At 40.4% G+C, this 23,157-nt stretch overlaps 1 protein-coding gene across 4 annotated transcripts in view; it reads left to right on the top strand.

Annotated features, from left to right (window-relative positions):
- The window catches only part of ANO6 (anoctamin 6), a 247,446-nt gene that overhangs the window by 62,381 nt on the left and 161,908 nt on the right, over positions 1 to 23,157 (top strand). The window contains exon 2 of one of the 4 annotated variants that reach the window (XM_011967376.1): positions 8,771 to 8,833. The exons of the other annotated variants lie outside the window; for them this stretch is intronic. Coding sequence (XP_011822766.1) covers positions 8,771 to 8,833 — 63 coding nt within the window. The remainder of the gene's footprint in view (positions 1 to 8,770; positions 8,834 to 23,157) is intronic. 4 annotated transcript variants of the gene reach the window in all.

Consider the following 23,157-nt stretch of genomic DNA (forward strand, 5'->3'; position numbering starts at 1 on the left):
GGACACTTGATCTAAAGAGGGGAAAGGAAGGAAATTAATGATATGGGTTGGACAACTGCTGTTAGCACGCTCAGGGTTTCCTCCAGCTCTGATTTGCAAACATCATCTTGTTTAACCAAGAGGGAAGCGTTTTTATCCCCTGTTATTTGTGGGACAACTGAGGCCAGGAACACTCACAGTGGTATGCATGGTAAGTGGCAGTCCTGGCTCTGTTACTTCAGTCCTGAGTTTGTGTAACTCCAAAGGACTTGCTTCTAATTTGTTTGTAACTGTGTCAAGTTTAGTGTTTATTGAGGCCATTCTGATGTCGGTCTCTGAGGTGTTGCAGACTGGCTCATCACAGGTTCTGAAAGTCTTTCGCCTCTGAGCACAACTGTGTATTTGATCCAGCTGGTCACTTGTATGTCTAAAACAACCATCAGTTGCTGCTTCTCAGCCTGGGCAAAGCATACTTACGGTACGTCACATCTGAAAGGCATACTTTCTGGCAGAGCAAAAGCTAAATAATACATTTCAATTTTAAAAGGTACAATTTTCACTTAAATGGCATGTTTTATGGACTATACAGTGAAGGCAAGCACAAATGATATGCACTATACAAGTATAATGCCTCAAGGATCACAGCAAGGTTTAACCTGCTGATAAGGAAACCTTTCTATCCCTGGCTTCTGATGCTTGATGTCTTTCTCTGATTATACATATTATATGTGAGCCATTGTAGAAATTTTGGGAAATACAAAAAACTGCAAATAAACCAAAAATCACCCCAACACTACCCCTCAAAGATAAACCACCATGAATATTTTAGTATGCTGCTTTCCCACCTTTTAAAAAAATGCAAATGTAGTTTTATATGGTTTAGACATATGGTATCCTGCCTTTTCACTTAACTTGCCTCATAAGCACTCTCTGTTTATCTCCTTTATTGGAGTAAAGTATACATAACATAAAATTAACCATTTTAACCATTTTTAAGTGTACAATTCAGTGGCATTAAGTATATTCAGTGTTGTGCAATCACCACCACTATCCATTTCCAGAGCTTTTCATCATCAGCACTCCCTATGTTTAAGAAGGCTTCACAAACCACATTTAATGGCTGAATAACATTCTATCACATAAAATTTACTTAAACGCGTTTTCCAGAAGACGTTCAACAGATATTTAGTTTGTGCTTACTATAAGCTACACTTTGTGGCGAAAGTAGTGAACAAACCGTGGTGTTTGTCCTTCAGGACCTGCCGGAGGAAATGGTCAATTAGTAGGCAAGTTGAGTCCCATAGAGGGGCAAGCACATGGTCTGTGGGATCATGTAGAAAGGGAACTTAACTTGAGGTATAATTTGCATAATTTTTACTTGATTGTTGCAGGTCTAGCATGCATCAGATTTTTTGGCTGTTATAAGTAATATTGAGAGAGATTTGTAGGTATGAATATTTTTCTATATTTCACATTATTTTGTGAAGTTCTTGAGAAGTGAAATTACTGGGGAGCGCATTCTAACAGGGGCCAGTACAAGATGTTCTCTTTTTATTTTTATTTTGAGAGACAGGGTCTTGCTCTGTCACCCAGGCTGGAGTGCAGTGGTGTGATCACTGCAACTTTGAATTCCTGGGCTCAAGTGGTTCTCTCCCCCTCAGCCTCCTGAATAGCTGGGACTACAACCATCATGCCTGGCCTGGCCTGGCCTGGCCTTTTTTTTTTTTTTTTTTTTTGGAGAGATGGGATCTCATTTTGTTGCCTGGGTTAGTCTTAAACTCCTGGCCTCAAGCATTCTTCTCACCTTGGCCTTCCAAAATGCTGGGATTACAGTTGTGAGCCACCCTACCTGGCCTAAAATGTCCTTTTAGAACACTGGTAATTGTTACATACTGTGCTATTCTCAAGGTTAGGAGCTGCACCAAGGATTTCCATTGCCTGTTTCACCTTAAACCTCTCCTAACTTTTTATAGATGTGTGTACAACTTGCCTCTGGCAGGATTACATGAAGAATGGGGGCTGAGAAGTAAGTGTATCCAACTGGGAAGAGCCAAGGAGGGTCAGAGGCAAAGGGATTGTGACTGAGGCTGAGGTTATGTGGCAGGTAACATGCACACCATCCAGGTGTTCGTACTCATTTCAGAGGCCTTGATTTGACAAATGCTTTAGGGCTGTGTTCACTGTGTGTGCTGACAGCTTGGCTTCCTTCCGTGAAATTTCATTCTTGTGAACTTGAAGTCACTGTGAAATAAAAGTAGCCTATATTTTCCCCAGTTAAAAGTATCTGTTCATCATCTAAACAAACTCCCAGTCTATTATCAGAGCTGGAGGAGACCTTTGGATATCATATCATCTTCCCTGTTCAAACTACAGCTAAAGATTCTAAGACTTAAAAAAGTTAAGGAACATTAGGAAGGAAACCTAGGAAACCAGTTTGGTAGGTGTAAAGCAGGGTTACAGCTCATGTCTTTTGATTTAGCTGCTGGTCGCCCCATTACCTGCTGCATGTTGTCTTCAGGCTTTATTCTCTCCTTAAAGGAATTTTTTCTTCTTCCCCCGTCTTGATTCCTGATTTTGTGCTCTACTCTTTCCTTTTAAGATGTTATTCAAATGTTGAATACGTGTATGTCTTCGCTAATGCCTGTCAACTGGAAATTATGGTGGCAAGTTTGCATTCCTTATCCTTCTCTGTCCTTGGCCTGTTACTTGGTTTGACAGCTGACTGTTCTCTTCATCTTGTCCTCTTTGATTCTTGGAAAGTTTCTGTTGACTCTAGTAAAAGTAATAAGTTATGTCTTATTTAGTCCCTTTGTATAATTTTTTTGGGGTTGGCTTTTATTAATTTTAAGAAGTAATACGCCCACCAATGATATAGTAATGGCAACCTATCATGGACCAAAGAGTAAAGTTTTAAAATAGATGTTTAATATTGAGCGTAAGACTCGCACAGACGTCTGATACATTAATTTTACCAATGGTTAGTTGGTGAAACTTTATTGTGTATACATACGTATTTATGTAAATATAAAAAAATTATTTTGTGGTACAGTAAATCTTCTAAGATCAAATCTACAAAAAAAAGTTAGCATTGTTTTGTATTAGACAAAGTGCTATTATCTTCAGTTGGACTTCATAGCTATATCATGACACTAAATATAAGACCTTGGGTCCCTGATAATAAGAATTAGAGAAAGGAATGTACAAAGCCAGCACACCAAATTTGGTCTGAAGCTGTGAGCTCCAATATCAAGTGGTAATTGTGCAGTTGGAAAAATCCTGTAGCTTATATTCTCAACAATTTCTGATAATCAGAGTTTCAGAAACAATTCAGAGTTGTCAGGCTCTTTCATTTATGAGTGAAAGGAGCAATTCCTCACTGACTGTAAGTCTTTTATGTTGGCAATTCCATTCTTAAATTAAGGCATTGGCATTTTCATTATGAAAATGATTTTCTTGGATTTATAGCTGAGTCCATTTTGTGTTTCAAAACTGATTGGCATTAGTCTGTATAGTGACTTTTATATAAAAGCAACGTACAGTTGATTTTGTGGTCTCAATTTTGAAGATCATTTCAGACATCTGTTCCTTCCGTGTTGGATCTACTGTATTGAAATACGAAGTTATGGAGAACTAAGGAATAAATATAGCACATTCCATTTCCAAAAAGACAGCCTTACCATTCTGTGTAAGGGACTTGAGACCCTGAGGTGACCTACATCCCCTGACTCCACACCTCACATTTGTTCTTGCTTGTTTGCTTCTATATCTTAGAGTGTGGAACAATAATAAATAATGATAACAATAAATAATGATAGTAAATAATAATGATAGCAATTATGTCTTGAGTGCTTACTGTCAGACCTCGTGTTATGTACCTTACCATCCTTATTCCATTTAATATGCACAGCAGCCCTATGAACAGAGGTAGTATGATGTCCATTTTATAGATTAGGAAGCTGAGACTTTACCCAGCTGATCATCCAGTTAACCTTCCCGATTCTTGTCATTTCTCTACCACCTCCAGTCCATTCTGCACAACACTGCTGGCCCCATCATGTGCTTTTCTCCTTCAGAAACATCTTCGTAGACTCTACACTGTGTAGGGATAAAGCCCAAACCTCAGTGTACCTACAGGTTGGTTCCAACATTTTAAATCTTATGTCCTGCAACTTCCTTACAAAAATCCTGCAGTATAGACCTACCCTAACATGAGCATGCTGTGTGTTCACCTGTTTCCCTGCCCCAGCTGGCAGATGCCTATTACTTGCCAGGCACTGTTAGGATTTTAGGGACACAGTTCTCGCCTTTAGAACAATATACTCGGGTAAGGCAGACCTGAACATAAATCACTTCTTAACTTTTATTTCTAATCCAGATTGACTTAGACCTTATACCGTTGGTGAAACTTCCCCTGGCCATTCAGAGGAAGTGATTCCACCTTCCTCTGAATGTCTGTAGCCTGAACTGACTATACCACATATTTATCTTTGGGTCGTGATCTTTTCAGGTGTCTGCATCTTAACCCACTTACAAATCTTTGCAAGTTAAAGACTATAGGTTTGTAGGTAAAGCCTTTATAGCCTAAAGATTCTGTAGGCAAAGTCTGTGGTTCTGTGTCACTGATCTCTAAACTCCAGTTTTTAAAAAGATTAATAAATTTGTAAAAATCTGTAAGGTTTCATAAAGAAATTTTAGCCCTGGATTACCATACTTTTAAAAAGATATTGCATTGTGGTCTGGGACCATAGGTATTAAAGCATAAAAGATTAAGTTGGCCCATAAATATGGCATATCATTTGTTTTTCCATACTTGTTTTAAACACTGGTGCCAAGTCTTTTTTTAAAAAATCGAATTAATATTACTGTGACACTTTCGCTTTCATTAGTTATCAGCCTTTTGACTATAAGCCAAGCTTTTAAAAGTCACTAATAAAATATGTGAGGCTTAGCCTGATAGTATAGTGAGACCTCATCTCTACAAAAACGTTAAAAAATTAGCTGAGCATGGTAGCATGCACCTGTAGTTTGAGCTACTTGAAAGGCTAAGGCAGGAGGATTGCTTGAGCCCGGGAAGTGAAGGTTGCCGTGAGTCAAGATTGTGCTGCTGCACTCCAGCCTGGGTGACAGAGCAAGATCCTGTCTCAAAAAACAAATGTGTGTGTGTGTGTGTATCTGAGGCTCAAGTTCTTTGAGTTATGGAGTTTGTTAAAAATGACGAGGTGGGAAACCCTTTCAAGTCCCAGCTTGAACCACTTAACAGGGTAAACATGGTTTAGTCAGAAGCTCCATCAACTCCTGTGTCTTCAAAGGCAGATTAGACCGTCAGCATCATGGTAGACTTAGTGGGCTTTTCACCTGTTGAAGACTCTTATGGTTGACTGTATCCATGTTGTGCTAGTTGAATTGAATCATCCATCTGTTTATCTGTTATATTAGTTTGCTGGGGCTGCCATGACATAATACTTTAGACTGGGTTATTAAACAACAGACATTATTTTCTCACAGTTCTGGAGGCTAGGAAGCCCAACGTCAAGGTGTCAGTACATTTGGTTTCTCCTGAGGCTTGCCAACGACTACCTTTTCTGCATCCTCACATGGTCTTTCCCCTGCATGCATGCACTCCAGTATCTTCCTGTGTCCAAATTTATTCCTCTTTTAAGGACACCAGTCTAATTGGATTAGGGCACACGCTTAGTCTCATTTTCAACTTAATCACCTCTTTAAAGACCCTGTCTTTTCCAAATCCACATTTTGAGATACTGTGTGTTAGGGCTTTGACATCTGATTTTTGGGGAGTTACGATTCCATAACATCTATTTAAAATAGCACTTACTAGCCAGGCATGGTGGCTCACACCTGTAATCCCAGCACTTTGGGAGGCCAAGGCAGGCGGATCACTTGAGGTCAGGAGTTTGAGACCAGCCTGGCCAGTGTGGTGAAACTCCATCTCTACTAAAAATGTAAAAATTAGCCAGGTGTGGTGGCGGGCACCTGTAATCCCAGCTACTTGGGGAGGGTGAGGCAGGAGAATCGCTTGAACCAGGGAGGCAGAGGTTGCAGTGAGCCAAGATCGTGCCACTGTGCTCCAGTCTGGGCAACAGAGCAAGACTCTCGTCTCAAAAAAATAAAATAGCACTTGTTTTAAATTATGTATGAAGAGGCTAGCATAAAGAAGAAACCAGAAATAGCCCTCCGGTTACTTAGTGCCTACTTTTAAAAGGGGAAGGGTACAGGTATATGAAAAGTCAAAACTATATTGAAGGGTATAAAAGAAAAATAACACTCTCTCCCAACCCTCTCCTATTTTAGGCAACTTTTTAAAAAACATTTACACAAATGTTTACTATACAAAAGCCAGGTGCATTTTTTAATATATTAATGTGTTATAGTACAGGTATCTCTATATCTGCACACAGATAGGACTTTTCAATAACTGCATAATATTCTATTGTGTATGTACTATAATTTACCTGATCATCTATTAACGGGCATGTAGATTGTTTCCAGTTCCCCCACCACTCCATTACAAACAGCAGTGCTGGATTCCTTTTAAAAACCCTGGTCTGGGCACAGTGGTTCATGCCTATAATCCCAGCACTTTGGGAGGCCAAGGCAGGCAGATCACTTGAGGTTAGGAGTCCAAGACCAGCCTGGCCAACATGGTGAAACCCTGTCTCTACAAAAATACAACAATTAGCCAGGTGTGGTGGTACATGCCCATAATGCCAGCTACCCGAGAGGCTGAGGCAGGAGAATTGCTTGGACCTGAGAGGTGGAGGCTGCACTGAGCCAAGATTGTACCACTGCACTCCAGTCTGGGTGACAGAGTGAGACCCTGTCTCAAACATTAAATAAATAAAATATGTACATATATACTTAACCAGGATGAAAAGAATAATGAAGAGCTATCTAAGAAGAATAACCAAGCCTGTGATCTTGGTGAAAACCGTCTTTGTTTTTCACCTTCCTGTTTATTGGTCTTTACTAGAGTTGTGTGAAAGACATTTCATTCTTTCCTGTCCTCCAGTACCTGACCACATGCCAATACCTCTTCTTCCTGCATAATAGGATGGGAAGGGCTTTCCTTGGCAGCATTAGGTCATAGTCCTCCCCAGGAAGAAAGGTCTGTCTGAATCATTAACGGGTATAGACTATTTTTAGTTAAGGAAAACAGTTTTTCTTGTAAGAATTGCTATTTCCGTGCTCAGGGCAGCACATGCATCCTTTCTGGCTGCTTCCACCCATTGGCGAGGGGCCAGCTCTCTAATGGAATGTGAGCAGTCTGACTACTAATCAAGATTTATGGTGGAGACCAGGACGCCTAGCCGCTCATTGAATTTGCAGGCCCTCCAAGCTAACAGCGGCAGCCCTGAGATTAAGTGCAATGCAGAGGCTCTGGTGCTGTTCCCAGACCCTCCCTTCTTCTCTGAGGCCAACTTCATAGCCACAGGTATCATCTGGCATTATTTTATAAGCTGTGCCATAGTGCAGAGGTTCTTTTCTGAAGAATTACTTTCACTTCTGACTCATTTCAGGAAATGAGACAGTCTATCAGAGGTATTCTTCATTTCCAGACCCCCGGAGAGTTCATTTTCACCTGGGATTTCCAACTGCATGCGGGCAGTGCTTTATTTACCCAGATGTGAGAAATAACAGTAATGAATAGTCTTCTTCTAAAGCAACCCTTACTTCCCTGCAGAATCCAGTGTGAAGGCCTAAAGGTAGCTTATGCCCTTATTAGTGTAAATATTTCTGAGGCTTTGGTTTTGTGATGCTTGTGGACATGCTGTGTGTATGGGCTTTGGTGCAGGAAAAACATAATTTAGCAACAGATTTAAAAGGTAGTCTGGAGTGTTTCTAATTACTGTTTGTTTAGTTCACCATTGCCTAATAAGTGGATTTAAGTAACCTCGTGGGTAGGGAATGTAATGTTCATATTACAGTCAACCATGCAAATCAAATTCTAACTAAGTATTGCGGAGAACACACCATGGAGCCATTTTATAGAAGTATTCCATTGAATCTTAAATTTAGAACTGAGAGCATTTTGGATTGGGCATTTCCCACCTGTCATGCGTAAACGTGAATGATGCACACATCCACGTGTGGTACAGTCCCGTTTAAGATCCTTCGGTGGCCTTTGGCTTTTAGTTTTCTTTTTAATTCGATGTAGTTTTCTTTTTAATTTTCCCATCCTTCATTGACCATAATAGGGAACTGAAGTATTAGGAGGGCCTAGAACAATGGTTGTCAACCTTGGTTGTAGCTTGGCATCAGTCTGGGAACTTTAAAATTACGGATGCCTGAGGCCACCTCCAAAGATCTGGTTTAATTATCTGGAATGCAGCCTCCAGTGGAATTTCTAAAAGCTCCCAGAAGATGTTATTGTGCCCCAGGGGTTGTGAACCACAGACCTAAGATGTCAGGGCCTTGAGAGCTCATCTCATCCAGTGGTTCTCAGCCCTGGCTGCAGATTAGCATCATCTGGAGAGCTCGTGAAAGAAACACTGATGCCCCACCACCTGAAACGACCTTTCAGAGGAAGGGGCCATTCTTTGTAGAAGGCGCTTAGGTGATTTTCATGCACAGCAAGAGTTAAGGTTAACTGACATCCTGGACAACCCGTATTATAGATAAGGAAAATGAGAGCAAAAAAGGTCAAATGGCTTACACAAGGTCAGGTCCTTGTTGTTACAGAGGCAGGTCTGATGCCGCCTCCTGCTCTGTCTGCAGCCTAACACCAACCCTTATATTGGCCTATTGTATTTATTGATGCCTCCTCATCCTTCAGGTGATGTTCCTGCCTCCAGGAGGCCTTTTCTGACTCCTCACACTCACCTCCCATCCAGCCTGGGTAAGATCCCCTTCCTTCGTATTTGAACAGCATCCTTCCTTCCTTTTCCCCTCCGACTGTCAGTTCCGGGAGAACAGGCCTGTGTCTTTCTTGTTATTTCTGTTAACAGTAGTGGGGTTTCAGATATTATTTGTTGAAGTTCTGTAACTTTTTATTCCTCAGTCCACATGGATTGCTGAAAATAATCCATTCCTGTATGCATGCTTCAGAAAACAACTTCTGAAAGCAAAAGTTATTTCTTTTTTTTTTTGGTTGAGGCAGTCTCACTCCATCACCCATGCTGGAGTGCAGTGGTGCAATCTCAGCTCACTGCAACCTCCGCCTCCCAAGTAGCTGGAATTACAGGTGCATGCTACCACAACCTGCTAATTTTTATATTTTTAGTAGAGATGGGGTTTCACTGTGTTGGCCAGGCTGGTCTCAAACTCTTGACCTCAAGTGATCCACCCGCCTCAGCCTCCCAAAGTGTGGGGATTACAGGTGTGAGCCACCATGCCCAGCTGCAAAAGTTATTTCTTACCTGTCTGTGGCTCACCGTACTGTGGGCCAGGATCTTATAAGGAAGAAGGACTTCTTACCCTGCCTTCCAGGAGAAAGAGTTTTAGCAAAAAAAGTTTGGCAAGGATATTTTGATGACAAAATAATGAAAACAAGATTTCAGTGATCTTACATGTTACTCAAGGTATGTACAACATCCAGGGGCCTTCGAATAATATACAAGTGTGTATAGCATAACAAAAGGGAGTATGTGGCATTACCTAACAACAAAAAGTTTCTGAAGTAAATGATGCTATTTTATAAAAATACATTTTAAGGACTGAATTATTAGTTGGTGCAAAAGTAAATGATGCTATTTTATAAATATACATTTTAAGGTTGGATTATTTGGTGCAAAAGTAAAAGTAATTGTCATTACTTTTAATAGCAAAAACTGCAATTTTGCACCAATCTGTAATATTTTAAAGCAGCCACATTCTGTTAGTATAGCTGAATTAAATCCTTTGGCTTCTTTGGATTAATATGTTTTGTCTTTTCAAATGATTTTTTAAAACTCTATCTTCTGTCATTGCAGTTTACTTAGGATCATCCTTGGCGAGTGTTCTGTTTTTACTGGAAAAATATTTTCAGATTTATACTGTTTACATTTACCCTTATAGCTGTTCCAGAGACTTTTCTCTAAAAGCAAGCTCACAGCTAGTATCTGCTTAGCCTACAAGTGGCCAGGAACTCACTGTTGAAATGCTGGAAAGTAATAATTTTCTTGAGTGGAAAATACAGTTAAAATTTTTTGGAACTAAAACTGCAACCGGGCCACATTGTAGAGTAGACCCCAAGATGTTAAGATGGTGCAAACAGGACAGAATAATAATTGAAATGTGAAGAACCTCTTTGAAATCTTAAGTCGTCATACTTTCATGCATTATTTTTAAGAGCCTTCATATTGGAGAGCAAGTGGTAATGTGGCAGTGTGGAAGTCAAGTCACCATATATCATGGAAAAGCTTCCTAAAACAAATATTCCTGAAACTTTCAAGAGAAAGCAAATCAATTTAGTTGGAGGTAAATATAAAACATTTTTATATTAAACAACTTTTTTTGTTTAAAGATGCAAATTTTTTGTGACAGTAAAACATGAAGATTTGAAGAACCACCTTTTTGGGTTTTTTTCCTTTTCTTTTTTTTTTTTTGCTGCTATGTAGGTGAAAAGTTTAACAAAAACTATTAATGAGTAACCAACTTCTATTACACTAACTTCAGAGGCTCAGCAGTGCATTCTGGAAGAGAAGGGGCAGGAGAGAAAAAAGGGTTTTTTAAATATGTAAGACTCCATTTTCAGTGTTTTCATCTATGTCCTGTCACAGACTTTTATAGCTACCCTGCAAATTAGGATTTTTTCTCACCAGATTTTTACATTTACCCGTTCACTAGAGAGAGGAGCCAAAATTTAAATCCAAGTGTGTCTGATGTCCTTGTGTTTTTCCACTGAATGTGGCCTCTCATGTCATAAAAGTAGAGAATTCTCCAGAAGAAACATTATTAACTATGAACGTTTACCATGCTGGTGGAAGAGGACTGGCTTTAGCTTCCCTTAGAGTTCTTAATAAACACCAATAAGTCGATGAGAAAAAGTGTTGGCAATGGTATGGAAAAAAGGGAATCATTGTAAACCATTGGGAATATAAATTGCGCAGCCATTATGGAAAACAGTATGACAATTCTATAAACAAAAAATCAAAAATAGAACTACCACATAATCCTGCAGTCCCACTTCTGAGTATATACCCAAAGGGAATGATCTTAGTATCTTGAAGAGACATTCACACTTTTGTATTCATTGCAGCATTATTCACAATAGCCAAGATATGGAAACAGCCTAAGTATCCATTGATGGATGAATGGATAAAGAAATTTTGGTGCGTATATATAGCGGAATGTTATTCAGCCATAAAAAAGAAGGAAATCCTGCCATTTGTGACAACATGGATGAACCTGGGGGACGTTATGCTAAGTGAAATAAGCCAGACACAGAAAGAAAAATACTGTTTAACCTCACTTACATGTGAAATCTAAAGTCATGAAAGCAGAGAGTAGAACAGTGATTGGCCGGGCGCCGTGGCTCACGCCTGTAATCCCAGCACTTTGGGAGGCCCAGGCGGGCGGATCACAAGGTCAGGAGATCGAGACCATCCTGGCTAACATGGTGAAACCCCGTCTCTAGTAAAAATACAAAAAAATTACCCGGGCGTGGTGGCGGGCACCTGTAGTCCCAGCTACTCGGGAGGCTGAGGCAGGAGAATGGTGTGAACCTGGAAGGCAGAGCTTGCAGTGAGCCAAGATCGCACCACTGCACTCCAGCCTGGGCGACAGAGCAAGACTCCGTCTCAAAAAAAAAAAAGAACAGTGATTGCTGGGGGGTTGCGGGAAATGGGAGATGTTGGTCAAAGGGTAGAGAGTTTAAGTTAAAGATGACTAAGTTCTGGGGATCTAATGTACAGTGTGAATGGTGATGCAGTGTGTTAATTTGATTGTGGTAATTGTTACACAATGTATATCAAATCACGTTGTACACCTTGAATATATTCAATCTTTGTCAATTAAATATTTTAAAATGGAAGAAAGGATGGCCAATTTTGATCAGAAGTCATAGTGTCAGATAGAATTTTGTGATCTGACTCCCAGAAACTACACATTTGATTTGGGGAAGGCAGCCAAGCAAAATAGTTGACAATTTGCTCTTTTCCTTTGATTCCTAGGTTTGAGAATCTTGGCTTTCCTACCTACCAGCTGTGTGATTTTGGGCAAGTCACTTAACCTCTTCGTGCCTTAGTTTCCTCATCGGTAGAATGGGAGTTATAATAACGTTATTGCTGTTGATTTTCCTCTTACATGCTGTGAGTCAAAAAATGTAGGAATTTATTGAATAGTTCTATTCTGCCCCAACAAATTGGGTTCTCTGCTGTGAGCATTGGTCTGCTTCCTATTTACGCCTCCCCATTAGAGCCATTTCTATTTCACAGGCACAGGGATCTCTTCTGTTGCTTCCTGGGAGAATCCTGAAGGCGGCTTGCCATGGGGTGAGGCTTCCTTGGAAACAGAGGCATAGTGTTCTAAATGAACTGAGGGTGACTAAGTGGTCTGAATACACTTATGGGTAAGGAATGTTATCACAGAGCATTGTTCATTCATCATGAGTCACAGAGGCTCCCAGAATTTCTCTTGGAGCTCATGCTTATCTCAGCAGCACGGGGCACAGCTGACCATCCCTGCTTCCTGAAATTCTTTTTTTATTTGGTTTCGTGATGCTACTTTATCTTGATTCTGCTCACTGCTCACTTGTTCTTTCCCAGTCTCTCCTGCTGGATCCTTCTCTTCTTGCCCCTAAACTTTGGAGCACCTAGGGCTTAGTGCTCTGACCCTCTTTCCGGTCTCCACTCCATAGGTGATCTCATTCATTTGCAAGGTCCTGAATGACATCTGTATGTGGATGACTTCCACATATTTATGTATACTCCCTACCTCTCCCTTGCTTTACAGCTGTCTGCTTTACTTCTTCACTTAGTTGTTTAGTAGATGAGTTGAACTTAACATTTCCAAAACCAAATTCTTGATTTGTTTCATGAGCCTATACTTCCTCCATTGTCCTAACCTCTGCAGTGATACCACCCAGTCACTCAGGCCCCAAAGCTGAAGTCAACCTTGATTCCTGTCTTTCTGTGACACCTCATATTCTCAAATTCAAGCACCCATAATCCCCTGCTCCCACACCTAAATCTGAGCCCAGGCCACTACTAAGTTTTGCAAGGCCTCCTGTAGTCGCTTCCTGCCACCATTCATGCACCTCTTGGTCTGAGTTCACAGAACAGTCACAGTGATCCTTCTCTTTTACACCTTTATACTGTCTGTAGTGGCTTCTCTACAAAGAGTATAAATCCAAACTCTTGACCATGTACTGTAAGGTCTCTGCTACCTCTCCATCCTGTTCTCTTCCTGCTCTGCCTGTCTCTTACGGTGCTCTAACCACACCTGTCCCTTGACATGTCACCCCTTGCCTGGCCACTGTTCTCATCGTCCTCTCCACCCTCTCTCACCTCCTAACTCCTTTCTCATCTAGGATGCCTGCTGCTGCACTTCATTCAGTTCTCACTTGAATGTCACCTACTCAGAGCTGTCACCCCTGATTTATCTATCTAAAATGTCACTGTTACTCTGTATCCTCTTAACCTGCTTTGTCTTCAAAACATTTATCTCCACCTGAAATTAGTATATTTGTTTGTTGTCTCTATCCCAATAGATTGTAAGCTCTGTAAGGACGCTGATCTGGTGCTTGTTAAGTTGTACAACTGAAGGAGTTAGTAAATTAATACTCTGGAATCCCTGTGTTAAAAATACTAAAGAATCAAACACCTTTCTCTAGACCTTTAGATCCCTCTCCATCTCTTACCCTGTTTCTCTGTCTCCTTTTATTTTATTTTTTTAAATTTTTTCTTTTTTTTCTTTCTTTTTTTTTTTTTTTTGGTTTTTTTTGAGACAGAGTCTTGCTCTGTCACCCAGGCTGGGGTACAGTGGCGCCATCACGGCTCACTACAGCTTCTGACTCCTGAGTTCAAGCAGTTCCCTGCCTCGGCCTCCCAGTAGCTGGGATTACAGGCGCCCACCCCCACGACTGGCTACTTTTTGTGTTTTTAGTAGAGATGGAGTTTCACCATATTGGCCAGGCTGGTCTTGAACTCCTGACCTTGTGATCCACCCGCCTCGGCCTCCCAAAGTGCTGGGATTACAGACATGAGCCACCATTCCCAGCCTCTGTCTCCTTTTAAAGCGAAACTTCTGAAATGTTGCCTACATGTACTACAGCCTCTTCATTACTCATTTATTTTTCAATCTGTTACAGTGTGGTGTCTTTTCCCATCACTCTTCTGAAATTGATTTTGGCAGAGTCATTCAAGATCTGTGTGTTGCTGCTTCCAATAGATACATTTCTATCTTACTGGATCTCTGACTGGCTTTAAGCAGTTTTCTATTGCCTTCTTGAAATTACCTTCTAACTTGGCCTTCCCCTTTCCCTACTGGCCATTTCTTGATCCTTTACTGGCATTTCTTTCATTACTTGGCCACCTGGGAATGTTGAGAATTCTTCATGCTGTGGTTTAAGCAATACCTCTTCTGTCTACATGCTCATGTATTCCAGGGGCTTTAAATACCATTAATTTGTTGACTCTCCAAGGTATATATCTCCAACACTGAGCTCTTCTGAGTTCTAGACACCGTACCCTCCTCCCTCCTTGATGGCACTCCTGGATGGAGTCTCGTGTTCAGGGAGGAACTCTTGATTTGCTTCCATGTCCCATCTACCCCATCCTGCCTCTCCACTCTGTGTCTTCACCATCTCAGTAAATGGTACCACCATCCTTCAATTTACAAAGTCAGAAACCTGCATATCATCCTTGGTTTCCCTTCTATTGTTCTTCCTCTCCTGCCAGTACTTCTGCCTTCAAAATGATTTTGAATATCTTCTCTGTCTCTACTACTGTCATCTTAGGCCAACTTCATCACCTGGACTTCAACATTAGTCTAATGACTGGGTCTGTTGTTTCCACTCCTGCCACAGAAGTATGCTCTGTGATGCTGTGGTGCCATCCCATTGTTTACCTGTCAGTGCATGGTATGATGGCTCCTGCCTCCTGGTCAGCCTCACTTGTTCCCCAGCCTCTCCTGTCTTCACCGCCCTGCAGTCACACTGATCTTTGATCATATCTTGGCGCACACCAGGATACTTTCTGCTTCAGAACCATTGTCTTGCTTTTTCTTTTTCCTTGCATGCTCTTTTTTTAGCCCTGCATAGCCAACTCCTTCTCATACTTCGGGTCTCAAATATCACCCCTCAGGGAGGCTCCTCTGACCCACCCTACCCGAAATACTTCCATCTCTTAATCTCTGCTATATCAACTTGTTTATTTCCTTCATATCTCCAAGCAGAGTCAGTTATTTTAAAAGTACTTATATTTAGTTTTCATTGTGGAATATAAGCTTCCTAAAAGGGACATTTTCTGGTTTTTTTTGTTTTGTTTTTTTGTTGTTGTTTTTTTAATCTGCATTAGCACGTGCCTGGCATATAGTAGGTGCCAGAACAGCGATTCTTATGTTTATATGTGTTCATGCCATGAGCTCCCCGCCTTTTTTAAGGGCAAAAAAAAAAAAAAAAAGTTTTAATTTTTGTCAAAGTTTTGCGTAGTTAGAATGTTTACATAACTTGAAAATTAAATAATGTTGCAGGTTTTGTTATGAAAACCAGCTGCATCTCTTTTTGTGTTCTCTGTTCCCCAGAGGCCAGGACTTTTAACTGTAGCTGATTCTTTTAGTAATTACCTCTATATCTCTAGTTAACATACTTAAATTATAATTTATCTGTTTTTCAGTTTTAGTCATTATATATTGGTGCAGAAGTATTTAGCTCTTTTTCACCTACTGCAGCCCCCTTGCCTTCTCTCACAAACTTTCCCAACCCCATTCCCTCAATTGTATTGTGTTATAATTTTGGTAAGATCAATATGCAGTGTTTATTATAACTATGTAATACTTTTTCACAGATGAGCTATATAATATAGTTTGATTACTTTTCCTTTGGAGACTATACAGCAGATACTGATTTTATTAGTTTTTCATATAGTTATGAATAATTCAACCTCACACTTTTACTCAATTGTAAATCTCCTCTCAATGTAATCAGTCATGCATGGAATCCTGTCAAATTCATCCTTTGGGGGCAGATTCCTCCCACAGCCTTCTGATCTTCTCCACCCTGCCCAGGTTGGTCTTTAGACCTTGGCTGAGCAAGCAATTCCTTTTCACCACCATTCTGAGGATTCCTTTTGCCTCTCTTGTATTGGAGCCCTACATTTGTGTCTTATTTTTGTTGGTTTACTCTTTTATTTTGGTGGAGCACATTTTCCAGTGTCTTACATAGAAAGGGTTAAAGGCAGGTAATTTTTTTTGAAACTTGCAGGTCTGACAATGCTTGTATTTTTCTCTGGCTTTCAGTTGATAGCTTGACTAAGTATATAATTCAAAGGTGGAAATTATCTGCTCTCAGAATTTTGAAGCCTTCTACTTTCAATAGTTGTTCTTGAAAAGTTCCTGCTATTCTGACTTATGATCCTTTGTATGAAAAACTTTTCCACTCTGAAATTTTGTGGACTTTTTTCTTTGAACTCAGTAGTTAGAAATTCCATAATGATTAGTATAGTGGAAACTCAGTAGACCCTTTCACTATGGCAAGCCCCACCCAATTCATTTTTTTAAAATAAAAAAAAAATTATTATATGTATTTTTTAGAGATAGGGTCTTGCTCTGTTGCCCAGGTTGGAGTAGGCAGCACAATCATAGCTCATTCCATCCTCAAACTCCTGGCTCAAGCTATCCTCCCCACTCAAACCACCCTCCACCTTGTAGCTAAGGCTATATGCATGCACCACACCTGGCTAATTTTTAAATTTTTTTGTAGAGAGAGGGTCTCTGTGTTGCCCAGGCTGGTCTGGAACTCTAGGCCTTAAGTGATCCTCCCCACTTAGCCCCCAGAGTGCTGGAATTACAGGTGTGAGCCACTGTGCCCAACCCCCAACTCCACTTATTAAGGGAAAAAAGTGTCCTTCAGTTTGCTTTCAGTTGTGGGAGAAAGGTGTTCTTTAATTCCTAATCCTTTCCAATTTGGGGAAATTTCTTTGACAGTTACGTGCCTTCCATTTTCTCTAATCCATGAATACATCTGTTATTTGGATATTGACTACCCTGAATTGGTTCTCCAATTTTCCATGTTTCCTATTTTCACCTCTTTTTGCTTAACTTTATTGAACATTTCCTGAATTTTATCTTTCAAGCCTTCTGTTGAGTTTTCAATTTCTGCCATCATTTTAATTTCCAAAAGCTCTTTTTTTATTCTTTGACTATTTTTCTCTTTCTCCCTCTCTCTCGCTGGTAACATCTTGTCCTTATTTCATGTATGCACTTTTCTCAGATCTCTGATGATGCAGGAGGTTTTTGTTGTTTGTTTTAAGCTTCTTTTTCATGTGATTTTTCCCTCTTCACCAAGTTGCTTTGCTGTTTCTCTGTTAGATGCCCTCTTAGTGTCTGGAAAGTCTTGTCCTTTCTAATTTTTGAGTAGCTATCTAAAAAGATAGCTGGAAGTTCTGTAGTAGTGGATGGCATTTGGCAATTATGCACTTCACTTTAGGGTGACATGTCTGGCTGTTTAGGAAACTCCGTTAGTAATTTTAGGCTATCCCTCCACCCGCCCACCCACCCCCAAGTTAATCAGACCAAAAGAAAATGTATAACCAGTCAGAAAGCTAAGTAGAAGTCTGGGAGTCTCAACATTCAGCAGTAATCGTTTGTGTAATCCGTCTTTTCAGTATGGGATCCCCATCCTTAACCGTGCCTGGTATCCTCCTGTCTGAAGAGCCTCTGTTCACTCTTTCCAGAGAATACATTTCAGCTCTTTTCCTGGGTAGGATGGGGTTGGGAGGCAACCACTTGTCTTCAAGCCATAAGGAAGGGAATCTTGATAAACGGACTTTTGACCATTCTCCTGCCCTACCTTCAGCCCTTAATAAACAGACTTTTAATAAACAGACTTTTATAAACAGACTTTTAATAAACTCCTTAATAAACAGACTTTTGACCATTTTCCTGCCCTACCTTCAGTCCCACTTTCAGAGGAGCCTGTGCTGCCAGCCTCTTGAGGGCTGATAATTTAAATGAAATTGCTTTGAGGCTTTCCTATTTTAGTACTGAGCTTTCTCCAGTTGGCTAAGTCAGTTGCCGCTTGCCTAACACAATGTCTCCCAAAACTGTGTTACTGTCTCTCCTCTTTTTTCTTTGTCTTTATTGGTTTATGTTCTGGTAGTACTTGAGGAGGGGACAGAGCTAAAGGCATATATTCAATCTTCCATCTTTAAATAAAGTTTCACCGACATGAGTTTTTAATTGCTTACAAGGCATTTGATCACACTTGTGAAACAAATATCCGTGTGATCTGTGAGTCCCCATTTCACCATAATTCATTTGTTACATTGTGGGGCGAGTACATGGAAAGCCCCTGGATCAGTGGTTAGGACACTTGGGTTCCATTCCCAGATTTGCTACAGACTCTTTAATCCTGGGCATCCTGCCTTGTCATTATTTCCGTTCTATAAGACTAGGGAATTGAAAAATGATTTTAAGATCTCTTTTTACCCATAGATTTATTTCCAAGGGGCTGAGATAATTGCGTGTAACTGCACACCAGAATAGGAAACAGAGTTGTGGCAGCCAATTGAAGAAATGTGAAGTTAAGTTTCTCCTTGTATTTTTTTAGTCACTCTCAGTAATTCTGACATTTTCAAAGTCAAGTAAAATTGCAACCCACATTTCCTGAACAAGAGCTGTTAAAAGGTTAAAAATTGTGAATTTTTTTTCCTCTGGGCTATTTTCAGCTGATAAGAGTTCAGCTCCAAAGCACACTTGGATTCATGTTCTCAATAGCCAGATAAAATGTTAGTTTTGAACAGAAGAACAGGAAAGATTAATAGAGAAAGAGGTCTATTTTTTCCCCTTTTGCCCTCTGGCAGGGAATGGCCATCCTGGGAGCACCCTTCAGGAAATGTGTCCTTTCCATCAAAGCCATGTTTGAAGAGATAATACGCCCATCTCTGTATATTTTTTTCTCTTTTCTAAGTTGCTGCTTCTCAGCTGGATGGAAAGACAAAGTAGACATGGCTTGTCACCATGACTTTGAGTGACGAGTGTGATCACTAACCCAGTGTGCTCAGCTGTGGTCAGTGCAATGACTGAGGAGAAAATGTGGTTGTGAGGTCAGTGACCCTGTGGCCTACAGACCAAAGGGCAGTGCTTCACAAATTGCCGCATACATGGGACCCAACCCCTCACCAATTCCAGCACCGAATCTCCATCAGTCAAGGTGTAGGAATCATTTTGCATAGTTCCCCCAGTTATTGTTATACATTTGATTCTTGCACTGATTCTGGGAAACCATTGCCTTAGGGACAGAAAGCCAAAAAGAAAATTGGAGTCTTGAATATTTACAGAGCTCAGAAGAAAAACCCAGCAGAATGGAAACTGAGCCTGGCACACCGAGTCAGCGGATGCTGTCCTATCAATCGTAGAAACTGTTTCAGGCTCTCACTGCCTTCCTCTACTCCACACCCTCTTGGCCTCTCAGTAGATCATTTTCTTAAATCAGAAAGGAAAGGAAACCTGCAGGGGCTACTGCCTCAACGTCTTTTATCTCCCTCCCTCCAAAAGTACATATACATTGTGTGCGTGTAAGTTGTATTATATATGTGTTTTATATATATAGTATAACAAATATATGTATTATATTTTATATGTAATGCATATATAAATGCATGTTTACATTCATCTTTGCTTCTCCCATCTGTCATCTTTCTGATAAATGTTAATGCCTTCACCTATGCCTCTCTTCATCAGTGATCCTCCTGTGTTTTTCTTTCACTCTTTTCCATTAACATGTGTGTATGTGTATGTGTGTGTGAATAGGTAATATGAATACAAGTTTAATCTTATAAAACAAGGCCCAAAAGATGAACAAAAATATACCTTCCTCAACCCTACCGTATTTATTCATTCAGTAAATATGTATTAGGGTCAACTGTGTGCAAAGAGTCTGGCTAACTACTGAGGTTCTACAGCAGACTAAATAGGTACAGCTCCTGTTCTCATGATGCTTGTAGTATCTTTTTAACCAGGCTTCTTTAAAAATCACTGGTCTTATCTTATTTTTTCCCATGTTATTCCATTTTTGTGTTGCTATAAAGGAATACCTCTGACTGGGTAATTTATAAAGAAAATAAGATTATTTTGGCTGACAGTTCTGCAGGCTATACAGGAAGTGCACTGTTGGCATCAGCTTCTAGGAGGGCCTCAGGGATCTTACAATCATGGCGGAAGGGGAGGCAGCGTGTCACATAGCAAAAGGGAGGAGCAAGAGAGGAGAATACCACACTCTTTTAAAACAGCCAGATCTCATGTGAACTGAGCAAGAGCTCATAAGCATGCAGATGGTGCTAAGCCATTCATGAGAGATCTGCCCCCATGATCCATTACCTCCCACTAGATGCTGCATCCAACATTCGGGATTACATTTCGACATGAGATTTGAAGGAGACAAACAGCCAAACCATATCATTCCCCATTACAGAAATAACATCTGTTTGTTATCTTAAATTTGAAAGTGGTTTCCTAATGGGAAGCTATTAAAGTATTTAAAGCATTAAAGTACTGGGTCTCAGAATTTTATTTTCAAAGGTTACTTTGGCTGCTGAAAAGGTAAGTGATTAAAAGGGGATGAAAGTTGCTGGCAGGTGGGCGGTCAGGAGGTTGGTGCAACAGTCTCAATAACAGATGAGAGGAGCTTAGCAGGATGAGATGAAGAAAGGAAGACAGTCAAGAACTCTTCAGCACCATAGGAGAGTGAATGTTTGGCTATGGGGGATGCGGAAGGGAGGCTAGTCAAGGATGAAGGGAGGCTAGTCAAGGATGGCTTGACCATCCAAATAAGAGGGAGTGCCATTTATGCAGACAGGAAATACTGAAGAACAGCTTTGAGTGTGTTTGTGGTTGAGGGGGAAGCATAAGTCCTGTGTGAATACAGAGTCTAAGATGCCTGGGACATTTCCAAGAGAAGATGTTGCATAGGCAGTTAGATACATGCATCTGTGGCTCAGAAGAGATGGCTGAAATAGAACAATGCATTTGGAACCTTTAGTCTGCATGTGTTAACAGTTGCCAGCAGACAAATTAAAGAGGAGCAGGGCTTAGATGGAATCCTGCATAGTTTCAGAAGTCAGGGCACAGTCAGGGAGGAGGCACCAATGGAGGAAATCAGAGAAATGGAAGACCCTCTAAGAGAATGAAACCAAGAGGAGAGAGTCTTTGAAAAGAAGTCATGGACAGCCATGTCAAAGCTCATTGAGATGTCAAGTAAGGCAAAAATGTAAAGCAGGCATTAGGTTTAACAGCAGCATGCAAGTCACTATGGACCTTAGAGCCGGCCGGTGACTGATGGAGGCTGAGTCCATGGTAGAGGAGTGCCAGCGTACTTTGACCCTTACCAGTAGTAGTAAGGACTATGTTATAATGCAATAGGTGCCGTGGAAAGGCTGATTAAGGTTGTTTTAACTTTTTTGATAACCTTTTATCTTTATTGTTTTATTCTGATTACAAAGCAATATATTTTACGATGAGTTGTTGTAAACGTTCTAAACATTAAAAAGTACAACTGAGAATCATCTCCATATTTGCATTCTCTCATATATAGCCACTATTAATAGTTTGAGGTATATCCTTCAAGATTTTTCTGTACATGTGCTATCACTCGCTCTCTCATACACACTTACATTACAAAAATTGGCTTTATTGCTATGTAGTCTGCCAAAGTTTGTGTTTTTGTTCTGTACATTATAGACATGTTACTCCCTAAAGTAAACACATACTATTCTATTGTGCTGTAGTGTTGTCTGGATATTTTAGTTTTACTTAGAAATTTTGGTGTCTCTCATAATGTTACACTCAACATCTTAATGTGCTTATGCATATTTATATCTTTCCAAATGTGTACGGGAATTAAGTAGAATTTGCAAGGTCAAATTGTAGGCACATTTAACATTTTGACAGTGCTACATTTCCTAAGGAGGGGCTTTTAACTTTTTTAAGATGGAATAAATCTGAACATGAAAAATGTTGACAAAGGTGAAAATGAAACATAAGTTGAAGTCACAGTAAAAAGTGCTGTGTAATCTATAGCAAGAAGTCTTGTGGGAATGGGAGCCATGGCTTAGGAGGAGGCTTTGGGCTATGATCAGAGGGGATATGCCACCTCTCCCATGAAGAGGAGTGGGTAGATAGGACAGAGTGGGGAAAGGCAAGGTCCTCAGTTACTGCTATGTTTCCAGAGCTTGCCCAGTGCTAACGTGTTTAGCAAGAGTGCCACAAACATGTATTGGTTGAAGGAATAAATACAATTTGGTTGATTCAGTTATATAATGTTTCCATGTAATAGCATCTATTTTTCCTACTCTGTCTATATAATGGGAGCTAAGATTTCCTACTGAAACTACGGAAGGAAGAGTTAGATTTAAAAGGCCCTTCTTACTTAGTGAACCCAGCTGGTAAAGTCAGACAGGACTTACAGTCTAAGCGTTTCTCATCTTCCTTTCCAATCAGCCTGCAGGGCCTGTTGATTCTAATACCTTAATGTCACTGGAATCCATCTATTTCTGTTTGTCCCCACTCCCACCATCACTGTTATTCCAGGCTGGATAGGGTTTTCCTATCACAACAACCTTTTAGATTGTCTCTTACTTCCTCTTATGCATCTGTCCGGACATGGTTTAGGGGTGTCAAGGCCGAAGGAAAACTTCCCCTTGGCTTTCTGAAGGTTTGCTGAAAATCACTGACAAGAGGCAGATTAATAGGACAAAAGGCGTACAAATTTATTTGATCATGGTTTTAGATGATATGGAAACCTTCAGAATGAAGACCCGAAGATACAGGGGAAATTGTCCATTTTTATGCTTAGATTCAACAAAGTATAGACAGCCATGTAGAAACACAATTGGATAAAAGGGTCTGATCTAATGTGAATAGGCAGAGTGAGGAAACCCAGCAGGGCCTCAAGATGCTGCTTGACCTCTCTGAGCAGCATTCCTTCCTTCTGGGTAAGACTTTCTGGAATGTGGATTTTATGACCTACAGTCAAACAATGGAGAACAGATAAGTACTTTGTGGCCAGATTCTTCTGGCCAGAATTTC

Source organism: Mandrillus leucophaeus, unplaced genomic scaffold (assembly GCF_000951045.1).
Source record: "Mandrillus leucophaeus isolate KB7577 unplaced genomic scaffold, Mleu.le_1.0 Scaffold1197, whole genome shotgun sequence".
NCBI lineage: Eukaryota > Metazoa > Chordata > Mammalia > Primates > Cercopithecidae > Mandrillus > Mandrillus leucophaeus.